Here is a 17027-nt window from a genome sequence, read left to right as displayed (position 1 = left end):
GTCTTTTCGCGTTTCATTATAATGCTTTACTTTGTCTTCTCAAGATGCTTTTGAAATCTTCTGTTCATCTCTTTCATCATTTCTTCCATTCACTTTAGCTACTCTATGTTTAAAAGCAAGTTTCAGAGTCAGTTCTGACATCCATCTTGGTCTTTTCTTTCTGTCCTGTCTTTTTAATGGCTTTTTGCTTTTTTCATGTATGATGCCCTCATGTCATCCCACAACTTGTCTGGTCTTAAGGCATTAGTGTTCAGTGCATCAGATCTGTTCTTGAGATGGTCTCTTAATTCAGGTGGGGTATACTCAAAGTCATATTTTGGCCCTTGTGGTCTTGTTTTAATTTTCTTCAGTTTCAACTTGAGCTTGCATATGAGCAATTGATAGTCTGTTCTGCAGTCACCCCCTAGCCTTGTTCTGACTCATGATATTGAGCTTCTCCATCATCTCTTTCCACATATGTAGTTGATTTGATTCCTGTGTGTTCCATCTGGCAAGGTCCACATGTATAGTTGCCATTTACCTTGGTGAAAAAAGGTATTTCCAATGAATAGGTCATTGGTTTTGCAAAATTCTCTCATGCTATCTTTGGCGTCATTTCTGTCACCAAGGCCATATTTTCCAGCTACTGATTCTTCTTTGTTCCCAGCTTTCACATTCCAATCACTAGTAATTATGAATGCATCTAGATTGCATATTTGATCAATTTCAGACTGCAGAAGTTGGTAAGAATCTTCAATTTCTTCATGTTTGGCCTCAGTGGTTGGTGCATAAATTTGAGTAATAGTCATATTAACTGGTCTTCCTTATAGATGCATGGATATTATCCTATCACTGACAGTGTTGTACTTCAGGATAGATCTTGAAATGTTCTTTTTGACAATGAATGTGACACGCTTGGTCTTCAATTTTTCATTCTTGACATAGTAGATCACATGATTGTCTGATTCAAAATGGACACTACCAGTTCATTTCAGCTCACTGATGCCTAGGATATCAACCTTTAATCATTCCATTTCACTTTTTACAACTTCCTATTTTCCTAGATTCATACATCGTACATGCCACATTTTGATTACTAATGGTAGTTTGCTGGTATTTCTTCTATTTTGAGTAATGCCACATCAAAAAATGAAGGTTCTGAAAGCTTTACTTCATCCAAGTCATTTAGGTCAACTCGTTTTTAAAGAGGCAGCTCTTCCACGGTCATATTTTGAGTACATTCCAAACAGAGGGGCTCATCTTCTGGCACTGTATCAGACAGCGTTCTGCTGCTGTTCATAAGGTTTTCACTGGCCACTTTTTTTAAGAAGTAGATCATCAGGTCCTTTTTCCTAGCCTGTCTTAGTCCGGAAGCTCTGTGAAACCTGTCTACCATGGGTGACCCTGCTGGTATTTGAAATACGGGTGGCATAGCTTCCAGCATCACAGTAACACACAAGCCACCACAGTAGGACAAACTTATAGATGAGTAAAGGATGATGATTATAATAGGCCTTATTTTTTTCCTCTAGCATTTGTTTCTATATATTTTTAATATGATTGAATATGTGATGTGTGGTTGCTACGTCTATTCACTAAATAGCAATAGAATTCTTGTTTCAGAAAATCCTGTTCACCTGAATAGTAAATACTATCAGTTGTAATGTGGAACTGAAGAAGCAGTTAATTAGCCCACATATGTTACGTCATTTAATTCTCATAATAACTATGAAGGAGGCATCATTATCCCCATTTTAAAGATGAGGAAGTCAGAGCTCCAAGAACAAAGTAATTTTTCCAAGATCACCAGCTAGGTAGCAATTAGAACTGGGATTTAGCTTTAAGTCTTGTAGATCTCATGCTTGGGTTATTTCACTGGGTATTGTGCTGCTCGTAGGAAGGTAACTTGGGCAGCTGTGGAGGGTAGAGTGGGGAGAAGAGTCCCGAGGCAAGCAGACCTTTAGGAGCTGCGGTAGCTCGTCTTGCTCCTCCAGGTCCTCTCTCTCCCTTCTTCACCGTGGGTGTACCCTGGAGGCTGACACACATTGACTACATCAGAAGGCTTCCTTGTCCTCCGTCTTCTGGTTGGGTGTAGGAGCTCAGGGCGCGGGGAAAGAATGAATCCTGGTTATAAATCCCCTGTCCCCTCCCTGCCAGGTCACAGTGGGTTGGTGCCATTTCTTTCCATGTAGCTACCCACCCCCCACCCCCACACGTTCTAGGAACTTCTCCTGACTCTTCAGGCCTGGGCATGGTAATGAGCCTCTACTGTGACAAGCCCTGGGGGATTAGGCTACTCCTTATTGGCTTTTCTTCCCCTGTCTTTATTAAATATAGTCCCTTTATGAACTTTTCCTCAGATTAGCCAGTCTGAATGTGCCACTGGTTTTCCTGCTGATTCCTCATAAGTGTTAGTCATGGGAACAGCACTGGATGCTTTTTAATTTTAATTTTTTTCACTTTTCTCAGATTCATCGCTTCTCCAACAATTTTTACAGTGATTTGAATGGTGTGATGACAATTCGAGCTAAACCACTTCAGCAGAGACCTACCTACTTTGCAGATAGAACACAGTATGTATAAGAAATAATTACCATGCCTCTTCCCAATCCAGGAAAACCTGAGCACTAAAGACTACAAGGGTCACGGATCTCATTTGATGCCATGTTTAAGATGGGCCCCAGCACCTCCCAGGAGAGGATAAATCTATGTTGAAGAATTCAAACGTAGTGTTCTGGTAGCAGCCATTAAACAGTTACTGTTATTTACTAGGCTGGGGGAGACGAGAAAAGGAAAATATAACTGTGAATTCTTAATCTTGGGGGCGTTAGTAGTTGATTGCTAACAATGAGAAATTTCCATTTTTTTCCTGTGAATACTACTTAATTGAAATTGAAGTGATTGTCCATTCAGTCAGTAGAAACTGAGGAATGTCTTCCATGTGTCAACACTGTTCTAGATTGTACTTGTTGTTCTTGTTAGGTGCTGTAGAGTCAATTCCGACTCACAGCGATCACATGTGAGGCAGTAGAACTGCCCCTTACGGTTTTCTAGGCTGTAATCTTTAGGGAGGAGCCCTGGTGGCACAGTGGTTAAGCGTTAGGCTGCTAACCAAAAGGTTGGCAGTCCGAATCCACCAGTTGCTCCTTGGAAACCCTGTGGTTTCTGTCCTGTAGAATTGATATGAGTCTGTTGCTATGAGTTGACTGGACAGCAATAGGTTTTGAATCTTTATGGAAGCAGATTGCTATGTTTTTTCTCCCATGGGCCTGTTAGATGAATTTGAACTGCCAGCTTTTCAGTTAGTGAACAAGCACTTAACTGACTACCACCAGGGTTCCTTAGGCAGTACAAAAAAAAAAAAAACCTTTGCCTTCATGTTGGTCCCAACTCGTAGTGACCCTAGGACAAGGTAGAACTGCCCCATAGGGTTTCCAAGGAGTGGCTGGGCAATGCAAACTGGTGACCTTTTGGCTACCAGCTGAACACTTAAACTACTGAGCCATCAGGGCTCCAGACAGTACCTGGTGATCGACGTGTATGTCTTCCCTGTTCTCACCACACTGACGTCTGAGTAACTAACTTGATTTCCCTCCCACAGCAGTGAACAGGAGGACAGATCGATGGGTATAGTGGCCCGTGCTCCTTCCTCAGCACGGCACCAACCCAGAAGAACCTCAGATGCTCGCGGACTGCAGACTTCTGCCAAGAAAACCCCCACACACAGGAGGCTGCCTTCTCTCACTTCAGATTCACAGAGACTTAAAACTCCCAATGTGTACAGTGATGAAGTTCTTAAGGGAACAAAACTGTAAGTCTTGTTTCTCTCATGGTAAACTAAAAGTTACATAAGACAGACGCTTGTCAGTTAGGTACTACGGATTATTACGGCCCAAAGAGCCTCTAACAAATTGTATGTGGACTCTTTGTAATTAATTCATTTGAGTATTGAACATAATTATGTTTTAGTTAGTATACTTAGCATATAGGGTCAGGCAGTGTACCTGTGCTGGTTTCCTACCAAAAAACCAAACCTGTTGCCATCAAGTAGATTCCGATTCATAGCGACCCTACAGAACAGAGTAGAACTCCCCCATAGGGTTTCCAAGGAGCAGCTTGTGGATTCAAACTGCCAGTCTTTTGGTTAGCAGCCGAGCTCTTAACCATTATGCCACCAGGGCCCCTACTGGTTTCTTAGGCTTGTTATAACAAATTACCACAAATCGGATGGTTTAAAACACCAGAAATTTATTCTCTGACAGTCCTGAGGCTAGAAGTCTGAAGTCAAGGTGTCGGCAGGGCCATGCTCCCTCCAAAGGCTCTAGTAAGAATCCGTCCTTGCCTCTTCCAGCTTCTGGTGATTGTCGGCAATCCTTGGCGTTCCTTAGCTTGCAAGTGGATCACCCAGTCTCTCCCTCTGTCATCACATGACCTTCTCTCTCTGTCTGTGTCTGCATTTTCTCCTGCAAAGACAGCAGCCATTGGATGTAGGGCCCACTGTAATCTTGTATGGGGCCCTGGTGGCACAGAGGTTAAGCATTTGGCTGCTAACCAAAAAGGTTGGCAATTGGAATCCACCAGGCACTCCTTGGAAACACCATGCAGCAGTTCTCCTCTGTCCTATAGGGTTGCTATGTGTTAGAATCAACACAACAGCAACAGATTTGGTTTCGTTTTTAATCTGGTATGACTTCATCTTAACTAATTATATTGGTAAAGACCTTATTTCCAAACGAGGTCACAGTACTGGGGGTTGGAATTTTGACACATCTTTTGGGAGACACAGTTCAACCCACAACAATACCTGTAGCACCGGCAGCTAGGCTAATGGAACTCTAATGACTGGGTGATCTTGGCTAGGTCACTTAAACTTTCTGAGACTCAGTTCCCTCATTTGCAAAAGTAGTAACTAATTAACACTTTTTAAATTAAATAATACTTTTATCCTGATATTTACATAAAATAATTATATAAAATGCTTGTAAAAATAAAAAGAATATATACCTCTTAGTTTTTATGTATATCTAAGGATTTTTCATTCTATGCAGGGAGCTTCAAAAAAACTTCTGGCTTTATGGATCATTGCCCAGTTAGAAAGGAATTTGTCTCTTTTCTTACAGAATTATGAAGGAATCTTCTAGTTTTCTAACTTATCCAAATATCAGGCAATGCTGTTATTGTTAGGTACTGTCGAGTTAGTTCTGACTCGCAGTGACCCCATGTACGACATAAACACTGCCCTGTCCTGGTCCTGCACCATCCTCTCAACCTTTGCTTTGTTTGAGCCCATTGTTGCAGCCACTGTGTGAATCTAATGTTGGCAATACTAATATTAATAATAGCAGCTAATGTTTATTGATTGCTTTCTATGTTACCAGCACAGTGATAAGTGAATTTTATTTATTATCTTATTTATTCCCTACCACAAACCTTCTGAGTTGACACTGATATTATCCCAAATCTAAGATGAGGAATTGGAGACTGAAGGAGGTTGAATAACTTACCACAGCTGATCCCACCAGTGAGGGGCAGAGCTGGAGCTCACTCACAGTGCCCTCTAGCTGCAAAATCCACCCCTTTGACCACTCCACAAGAGGGTGGAGTTATTGGAGGGGCTGGACTTCTGTTCCCTGCTGGGATGGAAGGAGTGACCAGCTTCCAGTGGCTAAACAGTAATTGGACTTTTTCAAAATGTATTCATAGCACCATGTTCAGCTTTTTGGTAGGTATATGTCTTTGTTATTTTTTCCCCGCGATTTAGGACTAATATTACCAGCTATATTTGAGTTTGTTCCGTTCATTTTTTCAGAGTATCTCCCTCTACTCCATTATCACTGTGACCAGTCTAGGTTGGACCTGTTCACCCCCTGCCCCTGTCCATTTTACTGGCTCTCTCCTCCTTCTCCCAGCCTACCTGGGCTCCGATATCAGACTTCCATCAACCTTTTCTCTTTCCTACTGAAGCAAATTCAGACTCCTCCAGCCATACCTTCCCTGCATATTATGGCCCCTCCTTCTCAGTAGACCAGTGTTTCCCAACCCTTTTTTCATTATGCCACACAAGGAGCATTTTCTGAAGGTTTTTTTTTTTTTTTTTAATCACTCCTCCACCCCTGGAATTGTAGTGCCACAGATATGCTGTATATCTGTGTTGATATTTACTGTGTATCTGTGTGGATAGATGCTGTATATCAGTGTGGATAGCTGCTGTATATCTGTGTGGATATGTACTGTATATCTGTGTGGATATATACTGTATATCTGTGTAGATATGTACTGTATATCTGTGTGGATAGATGTTGTATATCTGAGTGGGTAGATGCTGTATATCTGTGTGGATATGTACTGTATATCAGTGTGGATAGATACTATATATCAGTGTGGATAGATACTGTATATCTGTGTGGATATGTACTGTATATCTGTGTGGATAGATACTGTATATCAGTGTGGATATATACTGTACATTTGTGGATAAATACTGTATATCAGTGTGGATATATACTGTATATCTGTGTGGATATGTACCGTATATCTGTGTGGATATATACTGTATGTCTGTGTGGATATATACTGTATATCTGTGTGGATAGATACTGTATATCTGTGTGGATAGATACTGTATATCAGTGTGGATATGTACTGTATATCTGTGCAGATAGATGCTGTATATCTGTGTGGATATACACTGTATGTCTATGTGGATATATACTGTATATCTGTGTGGATATACACTGTATATCTGTGTGGATATACACTGTATGTCTGTGTGGGTTTTTGTATATCTGTGTGGATAGATGCTGTATATCTGTGTGGATATACACTGTATGTCTGGATGTGTACTGTATGTCTGTGTGGGTATACACTGTATGTCTGTGTGGATGTGTACTGTATGTGTGGGTATACACTGTATAGCTGTGTGGATATACACTGTATGTCTGTGTGGATGTGTACTGTATGTCTGTGTGGGTATAGCTGTGTGGATATACACTGTATGTCTGTTTGGGTATACACTGTATAGCTGTGCCGACATATACATAAAAAGAGTAAGATACTTGTGTTCCTTTCCAAGAACCAGTTTGACCCTCTTGGGGGATCTAGCACCCCTTTTGATTATGTATCACCCGCCTTCGCATGGTCAGCCTTATCTTCCTTCTGACCCCCAGAACACACTGGCTGTGCTGTCTTACTTCCACGATTTTGTTCGTGCTCTTCCTTTCACTTTTTTTGAAATAAGGTGTTTTTCTAATTATCAAAGTTACAAGTTGACTGGAGTGCCTCAGTGGTGGAAATGGTTAATGCGTTCTGCTGCTAACCAAAGACTGAGGGGTTGAGTCCACCCAGTGATGTCCAGGAACAAAAGCCTGGCAACATACTTCTGAAAAACCAGCCCCTGAAAGCCCTCTTGAGCACATTTCTGCTCAGACACACATGAGATCACAATGAGTCGGAGCTGACTAGATGAAACTGGAACTGGGTAAGTTTGCCATGGAACATTAGGGCAACACCAAAATATGAGTAGAAATCAGAGATCACCAGTGTGCCCATCACAGAGAAATAGGAAATGTATACCAACGTACCGTTGGTATATTTCTTACCAATTGTCTCTATGATTATATTTTTTCTTTTCTTTCTATTCTTACCCTTGTGTAATGTAACACTTTTTCATATACTTTTTTCATTTATCACGACATATTTAAATTATGTCATTCATATTTTCCATGTAATTAAATATTTTGGAAGCATAATTTTAATGACTATAAAATAATCATACAAGTGTATGATAATTTATTCAGTAGTCTCCAGTTTACTGAAACTTTCCTTTTTCCTATCTTTTCACTATTATAATTTTAGATAAATCTTAATAAGGATGTGATTAAATTGTTTCCTGGTGGTACAGTCTTAGAAGTAAAGCTATCAGGTCAAAATTATGAATATTTTTAAGGCTCTTGATCTCTTTGGCAAATTGCTTCCCAGAATGGTATACTAATTTATAATCCCATGGGCAATACTTGAAATTATCTCTTTATTTGCACCCTCTAAATTTTAGGTACTTTGTGAATTTCAAAACTGATAGTTTTATAGGTCAAAATAATGATATATTAACTTTCAAATACTTATGATTAATGAATAAATGAATTAGAATCTGTTTCTGGAATATCTACTTCTACTCTTACGCAAGAACCACTTTGATTTTTGTTACTTAATATCTGATAGGGGAGGCCTGAGGCCTCCTACCATTAAAAAAAAAAAACTTCTCCTTTATTACAATTTACTCTCACCCATCCTGACAAATAAGCTTTAAAATCAATTTTGTCATATTACAAAAAAAAAAAAGGCATCTCAATGGGCCTCATTTGCTTTTATCACATTAATCTATTAAAAAAAAAAGGAAAAATTAACATCTCAACATTTAATATTCTCATTAAAGAATATATTTTTCATCTATTATTTATATCTCCTTCAGATCCTTTGTAAAGTTTTATTTTTTTCTCATCTAGTCCTTGCACAGTTATTATTAATTTTATCCTTATATATTGTGCCTTCACTGGAAATTCCTTCCCCTTTCTCCATCCTCCATCTCCAGAATCCTCTGTTTTTTTCTATCCCTCACTGATGGTACCATTCTCTAGATTTCTACAGTGCTTACATTCAGAACTGACACATAGCATTTTAATATATACTGTGTTGTATTGCTCTCTAGTTACTTTATGTGTTTTAGTCTTGTTTTCAATAACTCAGAAACTCCTCCAGAGCAAGAACTAGGTCTTCAGTTACTTCTGTGTTCCGTACTGTTCTGAGCAGAGCTGAGCACTCAGTAAATCCAGACTGACAGTCACTGCTCAGAGCAAGAACTAGGTCTTCAGTTACTTCTGTGTTCCGTACCATTCTGAGGGTACCTGAGTACTCAGTAAATCCAAATTGATAGTCACAGCTCAACAAGGAGAACAGGTGGGCTCGTCCTCACATTTGTCTTCCTGATGCTTTGCTCGTTCTACTTTAGTATTTCTTTCTTAAGCCAATTGCTACTAATAGCCCAGATCAGGAGCTTTGGGGCAGGGTGTATCTCTCTGCATCTGGGTGCTCAGTTACATATTGTTGTGCTTACAGGCAAACTGGCACAGACCACACGCCTTCCCAGGTTCAAACCTCACGGAGCAGGTTACCCCCAATAGGCTCAGAGACCGGTGAGCAGAACGCAGCAGCTCCAGGATCCCACCCTGTTTCTGTAAGACAGAGTTCATTATACTTAAGTGTGCCACTTAGCTAGTCAGCTGGAAAACAGACAGACAAGATAATGGTGGCACTTCCAAGTGAAATCAATAACGTAAAAGAATGATTTGATTCACCATATTCAAAATTCCTTCATAATCAGCCTTCTATAAGTAAATAGCTGGTGTGAATTTACAGGGGGAGGGGGACTAGTTCAGTTTTTTGTGAAATAAAAACATGGCTTGAACTAAATTGGGAAGTCCAGGTGTCAGGGGAGTATGTGATGAGCAGGACCATGTAGGGAAGAACAGATGTAGGTTAGCTCAGGAGATGGGCAAGACCGTATGGAGAAGGACAGACGTGGGTTACCTCAGGAGATGAGCAGGGCTGTGTGGGGAAGAACAGATATGGGTTAGCTCAGGAGATGAGCAGTATAGTGTAGGGAAGGACAGACGTGGGTTAGCTTAGGAGATGGGCAAGACTGTGTGGAGAAGGACAGATGTGGGTTAGCTCAGAAGATGGGAAGGTCTATGTGGGGAAGAACAGACGTGGGTTAGCTCAGGAGATGGGCAAGACTGTGTGGGGAAGGACAGACATGGGTTAGCTCAGGAGATGGGCAAGACTGTGTGGAGAAGGACAGACGTGGATTAGCTCAGAAGATGGGAAAGTCTGTGTGGGAAAGGATAGACATGGGTTAGCTCAGGAGATGGGCAGGACTGTGTGGGGAAGAACAGATGTGGGTTAGCTCAGGAGATGAGCAGTATAGTGTAGGGAAGGACAGACGTGGGTTAGCTTAGGAGATGGGCAAGACTGTGTGGAGAAGGACAGACGTGGGTTAGCTCAGGAGATGGGCAAGACTGTGTGGGGAAGGACAGACATGGGTTAGCTCAGGAGATGGGCAAGACTGTGTGGAGAAGGACAGACGTGGATTAGCTCAGAAGATGGGAAAGTCTGTGTGGGAAAGGATAGACATGGGTTAGCTCAGGAGATGAGCAGTACAGTGTAGGGAAGGACAGATGTGGGTTAGCTCAGGAGATGAGCAGTACAGTGTAGGGAAGGACAGATGTGGGTTAGCTCAGGAGATGAGCAGTACAGTGTAGGGAAGGACAGATGTGGGTTAGCTCAGGAGATGAGCAGTACAGTGTGGGGAAGGACAGATGTGGGTTAGCTCAGGAGATGGGCAGGACTGTGTGGGGAAGAACAGATGTGGGTTAGCTCAGGAGATGAGCAGTACAGTGTAGGGAAGGACAGATGTGGGTTAGCTCAGGAGATGGGCAGGACTGTGTGGGGAAGAACAGATGTGGGTTAGCTCAGGAGATGAGCAGTACAGTGTAGGGAAGGACAGATGTGGGTTAGCTCAGGAGATGAGCAGTACAGTGTAGGGAAGGACAGATGTGGGTTAGCTCAGGAGATGAGCAGTACAGTGTAGGGAAGGACAGATGTGGGTTAGCTCAGGAGATGAGCAGTACAGTGTAGGGAAGGACAGATGTGGGTTAGCTCAGGAGATGGGCAGGACTGTGTGGGGAAGAACAGATGTGGGTTAGCTCAGGAGATGAGCAGTACAGTGTAGGGAAGGACAGATGTGGGTTAGCTCAGGAGATGGGCAGAACTGTGGGGAAGAACAGATGTGGGTTAGCTCAGGAAACGAGCAGTAAAGTGTAGGGAAGGACAGATGTGGGTTAGCTCAGGAGATGGGAAGGTGTGTGTTTGAGTCCTGCCACACATACTTTACATGATTTGGTACCAGTTACTTCAGTCTCTCTAAGCCTTCATTTTCTCATCTATGAAAAAGAAGTCATGATTTCTACCTCAAAGAATTATTATAGGTATTACATGAACTAATACATGTTAAATAATTCCGGGCATAAATAAAGAGCTCAATAAATTACCCTTTTCATTTTCATTAGCTCTTATGTTTAAGTCAACCTGCCAGGTTTATGTAATGCAGAACCCTGGTGGTGCAGTGGTTAAGAGCTCAGGCTCCTAACCAAAAGGTCAGCAGTTTGAATCCACCAGCTGCTCCTTGGAAACCCTCCGGGGCAGTTCTACCCTGTCCTGTAGGGTTGTTATGAGTCAGAATCAACTCGATGGCAATGGGCTTGGGGTTTTTTTTTTTTTTTTTAGAGGCAATATCTCCTTTACCCACAGTCAGCTCAGCCAGGCAATCAATCGTGAAAGGTCTGGGGAAAGTATGATGCTGGTGTAGACATAACCATGTCTCCCCACATTTGCAACGACACCTCACTTTACTGCCATACAGGTATCCTCAGTGCGTCTTACAGAACGAAGGAAGACCCCAGCTGTGGGAACATGAAGTCCTAGAGGGAATGCCCTCTAGGCAAGGTTTTCTCTTGCCTTTCATTTGCCACTGTCGAGCTTGCACTGGAAAAACTGTTAATGGCAATAGAGCCCATTTCCAGAAGGCGAGAGTTGCCAAGCGTTAATGTTTAACGTCAGAATATTGTGGCTTGGAGTGAAATAATAAAAGAAGGCCAACATCACATAAAAAGAGACTGGTGCTTCACTAGTGCAGAATTACATTTCTGTTACAATTCAGTATTGAGAATTGATTGGGCTTAGATTGTTTTTTTTAATTCCTATTTACATTTTTATGACATTGCCTTTTTATTGGATTCTATAGTGTAGTTGCATAATTAAAATATATTTATATATTTGTCCTTCGTAAGCCTTATCTTAGCAGCATCTAAATTAATATTTTCAAATAAATGAGTGAATGAAGCCTATGTAGATTTTTTTGTCATTTTAAGGATTGCATTTCTTTTAAACAAGACTGTGTTATCCCTCATTTAGTACAGAGGGCGGAATCCACAAAATCGCATGCTAAGTGCAGTTCCTGACAGTATAGAGCGGTCACCTCTCAGAGAAAGAACCATCACTGTGGACCAGTTTTCAAGGCCCAGCACAACCCATACGTTCCGGGTAGGTCCTCTGCTAGCCATCAATCAGATTTTAGAAAATATTTGGGCGGGGGGGGGGGGGAGTCATTCCATTATTTTATTTTCCTTTCAACAGTTGGATACGCCTCGGAAAAGTTCACTGACGCCAGTGGAATTTGCTGGTCACACGTGGACTGGTCAAAGCTTTCTGACAGGTCAGCATTTCTTTCGTTTAAACAAGATGATGTTATTTGTGAGATCTCAAATTTATGAAAGAGAAACAAGGTTTTCTGTTGTGACAGACCTCTTTTTGACCATGAAAGGTGAGGTAGCAGGAATTTGAGGTCTACGGCCAGACCTCAGACTCCTCTACGAAGAGCAAAACCGCACTGACAAGCACTTATCTGCTTTTGCGTCACCAGGGGGAAAATGCCGCCATGCTCTTAATTAACCTGGGGGCTCAAGCTCCTACAGGGAAAGGGTGTCTTATGGGAAGTCACTGTCTTTCTGCTACAGAGTTTACAAGCTTTTCTGCTACATGAAATTCTAATATTAGATTCTCTCCAAAAATCTAATTATTAAAATGCATGAGAAGGTTACTAGGAATTCACTGATTCTTTTATTACGTGTACACCACACCTGTTGCTATCAAGCTGATTCCAACTCACAGAGACCTTATAGGACAGAGTAGAACTTCCCCGTAGGGTTTTCAAGGAGCAGCTGGTGGATTCAAACGGCCAACCTTTTGGTTAGCAGCCAAACTCTTAACCACTGCACCGCCACGGCTCCTTTATAACACAGGTTTACAGAGAAATACTTGTTCTCAGCCTGGTGTGCTGTTTGGAAAGTAAAGTTCTAGTTTGAATACAGAGCAGTTACCAACATTTGGTTCAAGGAAGCAGCACAACATGGGCGTGAGGTGTGCAGCTCTGGAGTCAGAAGCCCAGTTACGATCCCGCTCTACCACTTACCGGCTGTGCAATCCTTAGGAATGCCTGATACTCTCTGTGCCTCAGTTTCTTCCTTGAAGATAGGGTGGGCAAGTAAAATAATTATTGGAATATGTATTGAAAAGGATCTAGCTCAGTACTGGGCATATGGTTCTTGTTGTTAGTTGTCATTGAGTCAGTTCCAACCCATGGCAACCCCAGTGTGTAGAGTAGAACTGCTCCATAGGGTTTTCAAAGGCTGTGACTTTTCGGAAGCAGATGGAGGTACCTCTGGGTGGGTGTGAACCACGAACCTTTCTGCTAGTAGTCGAGCACTTAACCATTTGTGCCAGCCAGGGAACACCAATCATACATTACTCAAAAATTGTGAACCATTTGTATTATAGATAACTGGAAATTTAAAGGATATTTACTGTTTTGATGGAAATTTTTAATATATTATGATTAAAAATAAATTTAGTAGAATTTAAACATTTTGGTAGCTCATGTTTATCACTTTTTATGTCAGTCCTCATCCTGTTCTATAGTGTGGTGATGTACGGGATTATTTAGCCCTTTAAGATTTCCCCCTTAAGCTAATAGCTCCAGACAGCTGTACCTTTTTGTTGTTTTTGTCTTGTATGTTTCCTGGCAGTGTTAGCTGTCATGTCGGTGACAACAGTTCTTTCTCTAAAAGTTAGTCATGGTACATCATCATGTATGGCTCTTACATAATTGTGTATTGGAGGTGGGGATTAGGCAGCCAAGTTTGTTTATTATTCACTAACTGTGTATCAAGTGCTTACTCTGTACCAAGTTCTGGGCTGAGCGTGGGATTCAAGAACTGTGGAAAGTATGATCTTTGCCTCAAGGAATATTCAGTCTGGTGGAGATGATTGAAAGGGGTGATGAGAGTGGCTAGCAGGACCACCCAACTCAATATTCAGGTGGTGAAGTAGGTAGAGAGGCTTTCTGGAGGAGGCCTGAACCATGGATTTAGGATGAACATCACCTGGGATATGAGAGAAAGGAGTGAAGGCTGACGAATTCTGTGGATGGTCAATAGATGGTGGTACTGAAGGGAAGCTGAGGAGCTTTGGTGAATTCCATTTTGGACACGTGGAATTCAGCATGCCAAGCGGAGATGTCTAGTAGGTTGTTGGGCTCACAGATGTAGAAGTTTGGAGAGGGAACTGATGTTTAATTTGTGTTAAATCTGCCGTCCTAATTTTTCACCAGATACCACTTTCATAGCCCTGTTCAATCTTCTCTACCAGACTGAATGTTCCTTGAGGCAAACATCATACCTTCCTTGGTTCTTGAATCCAAGTCAATGTTTTCTCTTAATTATTTTGTGACAACTGTTATTCTTGATTCTCAGAGGCCATTTTTAATTTCTATAAAAGCCGCCCAGGGGACACAAGGGACACGTTCCTATATTTCTAAGGATTTCTTTTCCTTTCCTCTGACAAGCAGGCATGTGACCTCTTTCCTGCCTTTGCTTATAGGTCAAAAGCACCAGTAGCTACTGCCATATAGGCATTTGTTGTGTAGCTGAGGAAAACACTGAAGAAACTGAGAGAGTATTCTGAACAGTGGAGAAGAGCTCTTAAGATAGCTACCATTGTCCCTGCTCCAGAGTTCCCTTGCTCATCATCCTGGGCTTTAGGGGTAAAAGATGTTACCTCTGGGTAAAAGATTCCTATAAATCTACCAGCTGTAAGGGAATACACGGCCAGCACCTCGGCTTTGGGGTAGAGCACCATTCTTTCTTATCTGGGCTCACAATGGCAATGTTTGCATAAGATGTTTCTTGGTTTGTGTGCAAGTGACATTAAAATAGATTGATTTTTCTACTTAAAAGTATCATCCTATGGAAGATAGAAAACAACCATTTTGAGAAGTTGCATTTTTAACCATTTAATGAGAATTGCTTTTCGGTTGGTGTTTTAGGTTCACAGTATCCACCTAAATCATTTCAGAGGACAACCTTGACTTCAAGAAAGAGATTCCAAGTGGCGTCTTGATTTTACTTCGCTGGAACTCTGAACTACAGCATTGATTGGTGCGTTAGAAAAAGAAGCACACCGTGTATCGCTTGAAAAATGGGAGGACAAGTATTATCCTATGCATCTGTTCATCTAACAGTCCGAGATTTAGATTATATCTACCTGAGAGAAACGTAAACAAATGAACAACTTCATTTTGAACCTGGGAGTGAAGTAGTTTTGCATTATAAAGGGAATACAAGTCAAAACATCAGCCTTCTTTGCTGGAGGCATCCCCAAGGCTCTTGTGACTTTACACAGAAGATGCTAATATGTGTTTATGATTCACCATTGCGGCAATTATACACACACATGTAATTCCACTGTGTATGTATTCACACACTAGAGTATACTAGCAAGAAATATCTCCTTTTTGTAACTTTCTGTCTCAATGTTTTTTGTACTTCTTTCTATTAATAACGCCATCAAAATTCTAGTCCCTAATAGTTATTACTTCCTTCTTCAAAAAACAGCACTAATCTTTGATACGTCAGTTTGAATAAGGGCTCAGATTATTCTAGTCATTACGCTGATTTATATATACATTTTTTTTTTTAAAAACAGTTCTTTAGTCCTGAACCCTTTGAGAAATATCAGTGGGTAATTCTCCCAAGTTGACTTTGTCTTACTAGTTTTCATTTTCAAATTCTGGCAATCCATTTAAAATTATCCCAAATCTGTTGATATTTGAAGCTGAATATAAACACCAAGAGTGAAACATAGGACATATGGTTGCATGCTTGTTGTTACAGCTGAAGTATTCGTCTGCTTGCAGCAACCCCTCCTGGTGTCATCATGGTCTGATCTTCACAGAAATGTCTTCTCTGCAGTGAAGCCGTTCCTGACCCTTCCGTCTAAGCTAGCAGCTCTCTTCTCTCTCTGTCCTTTTGCCCTGCTTTTTTTATTCATTTTTTCCATAGCATGTATCCTTTCTGACATTGATGTAGAAAATGGAGCAGAGAATGTGAAAGAAAAATTATCAATCAGAGGCAAAGCTGTAGGTGATTTCTTTTGTCCTCCATTGTTTTCTTCATAGTGATTTAAATCCTGAGACTCATTGTGATGCTCTCAGTTCACCTGGTCAGCACGCTTTCTGCCTTTCTATCAGATAAATTCCTGTATTCTATCAACCCAAGTTTTACTAATCCAAAATGAAAACGTATACATGTATACCGTATAAGTATGTAACAGACTATTTCCAGGCTTACTTCCGGCTGTAAGAAAAGGAATCATTGACTACTTACAGGTGTCTGTAAATTCAAAAGTGTGTTGGGACTAGAATTTGTGTTGTTCTTTATCACAGAGGGGCAGAACAAAAATACCCTAGGGTTTTGTCTCTGACTGATAATGTCTCCTTACGTCCCCTACGCCATTTTCTAAGTTAAGGAGACGTTTTAGGGAGTAGGCGTCAAGGTGAGCACTGTCCATACCTCTTTTATCAGCCACAGCCCCATAACACTAGGGCATATTTCTAATGCTTAGCTACCCACACACAGTACAGACCAAAGCATTTTGAGAATTTCCTAAATTATTCCAAAACATTGGAAACTTTTAAAGAGAAAAAAAAAAAAAACCCCAAAGGCCACCTTAATTAGCAGTTATCACACTTGGCGGGGGTGGGGGGGTTCTTGCCATATAAGCACTCCAGAAGCCCTGCTCCTCAGGGTTACCAATAAGGTGATTTCTGGTCCATAATTCCTGCTAAACGTGCCCTTTCTACCCACTCTGCACTTTCAGAGATGTTTAGGGTATTTATATCAATTTCCAGGGCCTGTCCAGATCCTTCCTTATCAGCCCAGACTGCTTAGAAGGGAAAATGACTGACATGCAGCCTAAACTAGCATGAAGTTAGGGTAAACAAACAAAAAAACCCCATTGCCATCAAGTCAATTTCGATTCATAGCAGCCCTGTAGGACACCATAGAACTACCCCATAGGGTTTTCAAGGAGCGGCTGGTGGA

General features: G+C 41.3%; 1 protein-coding gene across 3 annotated transcripts in view; it reads left to right on the top strand.

The window, feature by feature from the left end:
- Window positions 1-16646, top strand: part of FAM149A (family with sequence similarity 149 member A) — a 63890-nt gene extending 47244 nt beyond the window's left edge. For 2 of the 3 annotated variants that reach the window (XM_049865283.1, XM_049865285.1), the window contains exons 9-14: window positions 2449-2552; window positions 3581-3790; window positions 9091-9208; window positions 12004-12132; window positions 12226-12304; window positions 14972-16646. In XM_049865283.1, coding sequence (XP_049721240.1) covers window positions 2449-2552; window positions 3581-3790; window positions 9091-9208; window positions 12004-12132; window positions 12226-12304; window positions 14972-15045 — 714 coding nt within the window. In that variant the 3' untranslated portion in view covers window positions 15046-16646. Of the gene's footprint in view, window positions 1-2448; window positions 2553-3580; window positions 3791-9090; window positions 9209-12003; window positions 12133-12225; window positions 12305-14971 lie in introns of those variants that run through there. The other variant, XM_049865284.1, reaches the window with a different exon arrangement.
- The last annotated feature ends 381 nt before the right edge of the window (window positions 16647-17027 follow it).

This window comes from Elephas maximus, chromosome 22 (genome assembly GCF_024166365.1).
Source record: "Elephas maximus indicus isolate mEleMax1 chromosome 22, mEleMax1 primary haplotype, whole genome shotgun sequence".
Taxonomy (NCBI): domain Eukaryota; kingdom Metazoa; phylum Chordata; class Mammalia; order Proboscidea; family Elephantidae; genus Elephas; species Elephas maximus.
The sequence above is the reverse complement of the archived record's forward strand: the minus strand, read 5'-3'. Positions and strand labels throughout refer to the sequence as shown.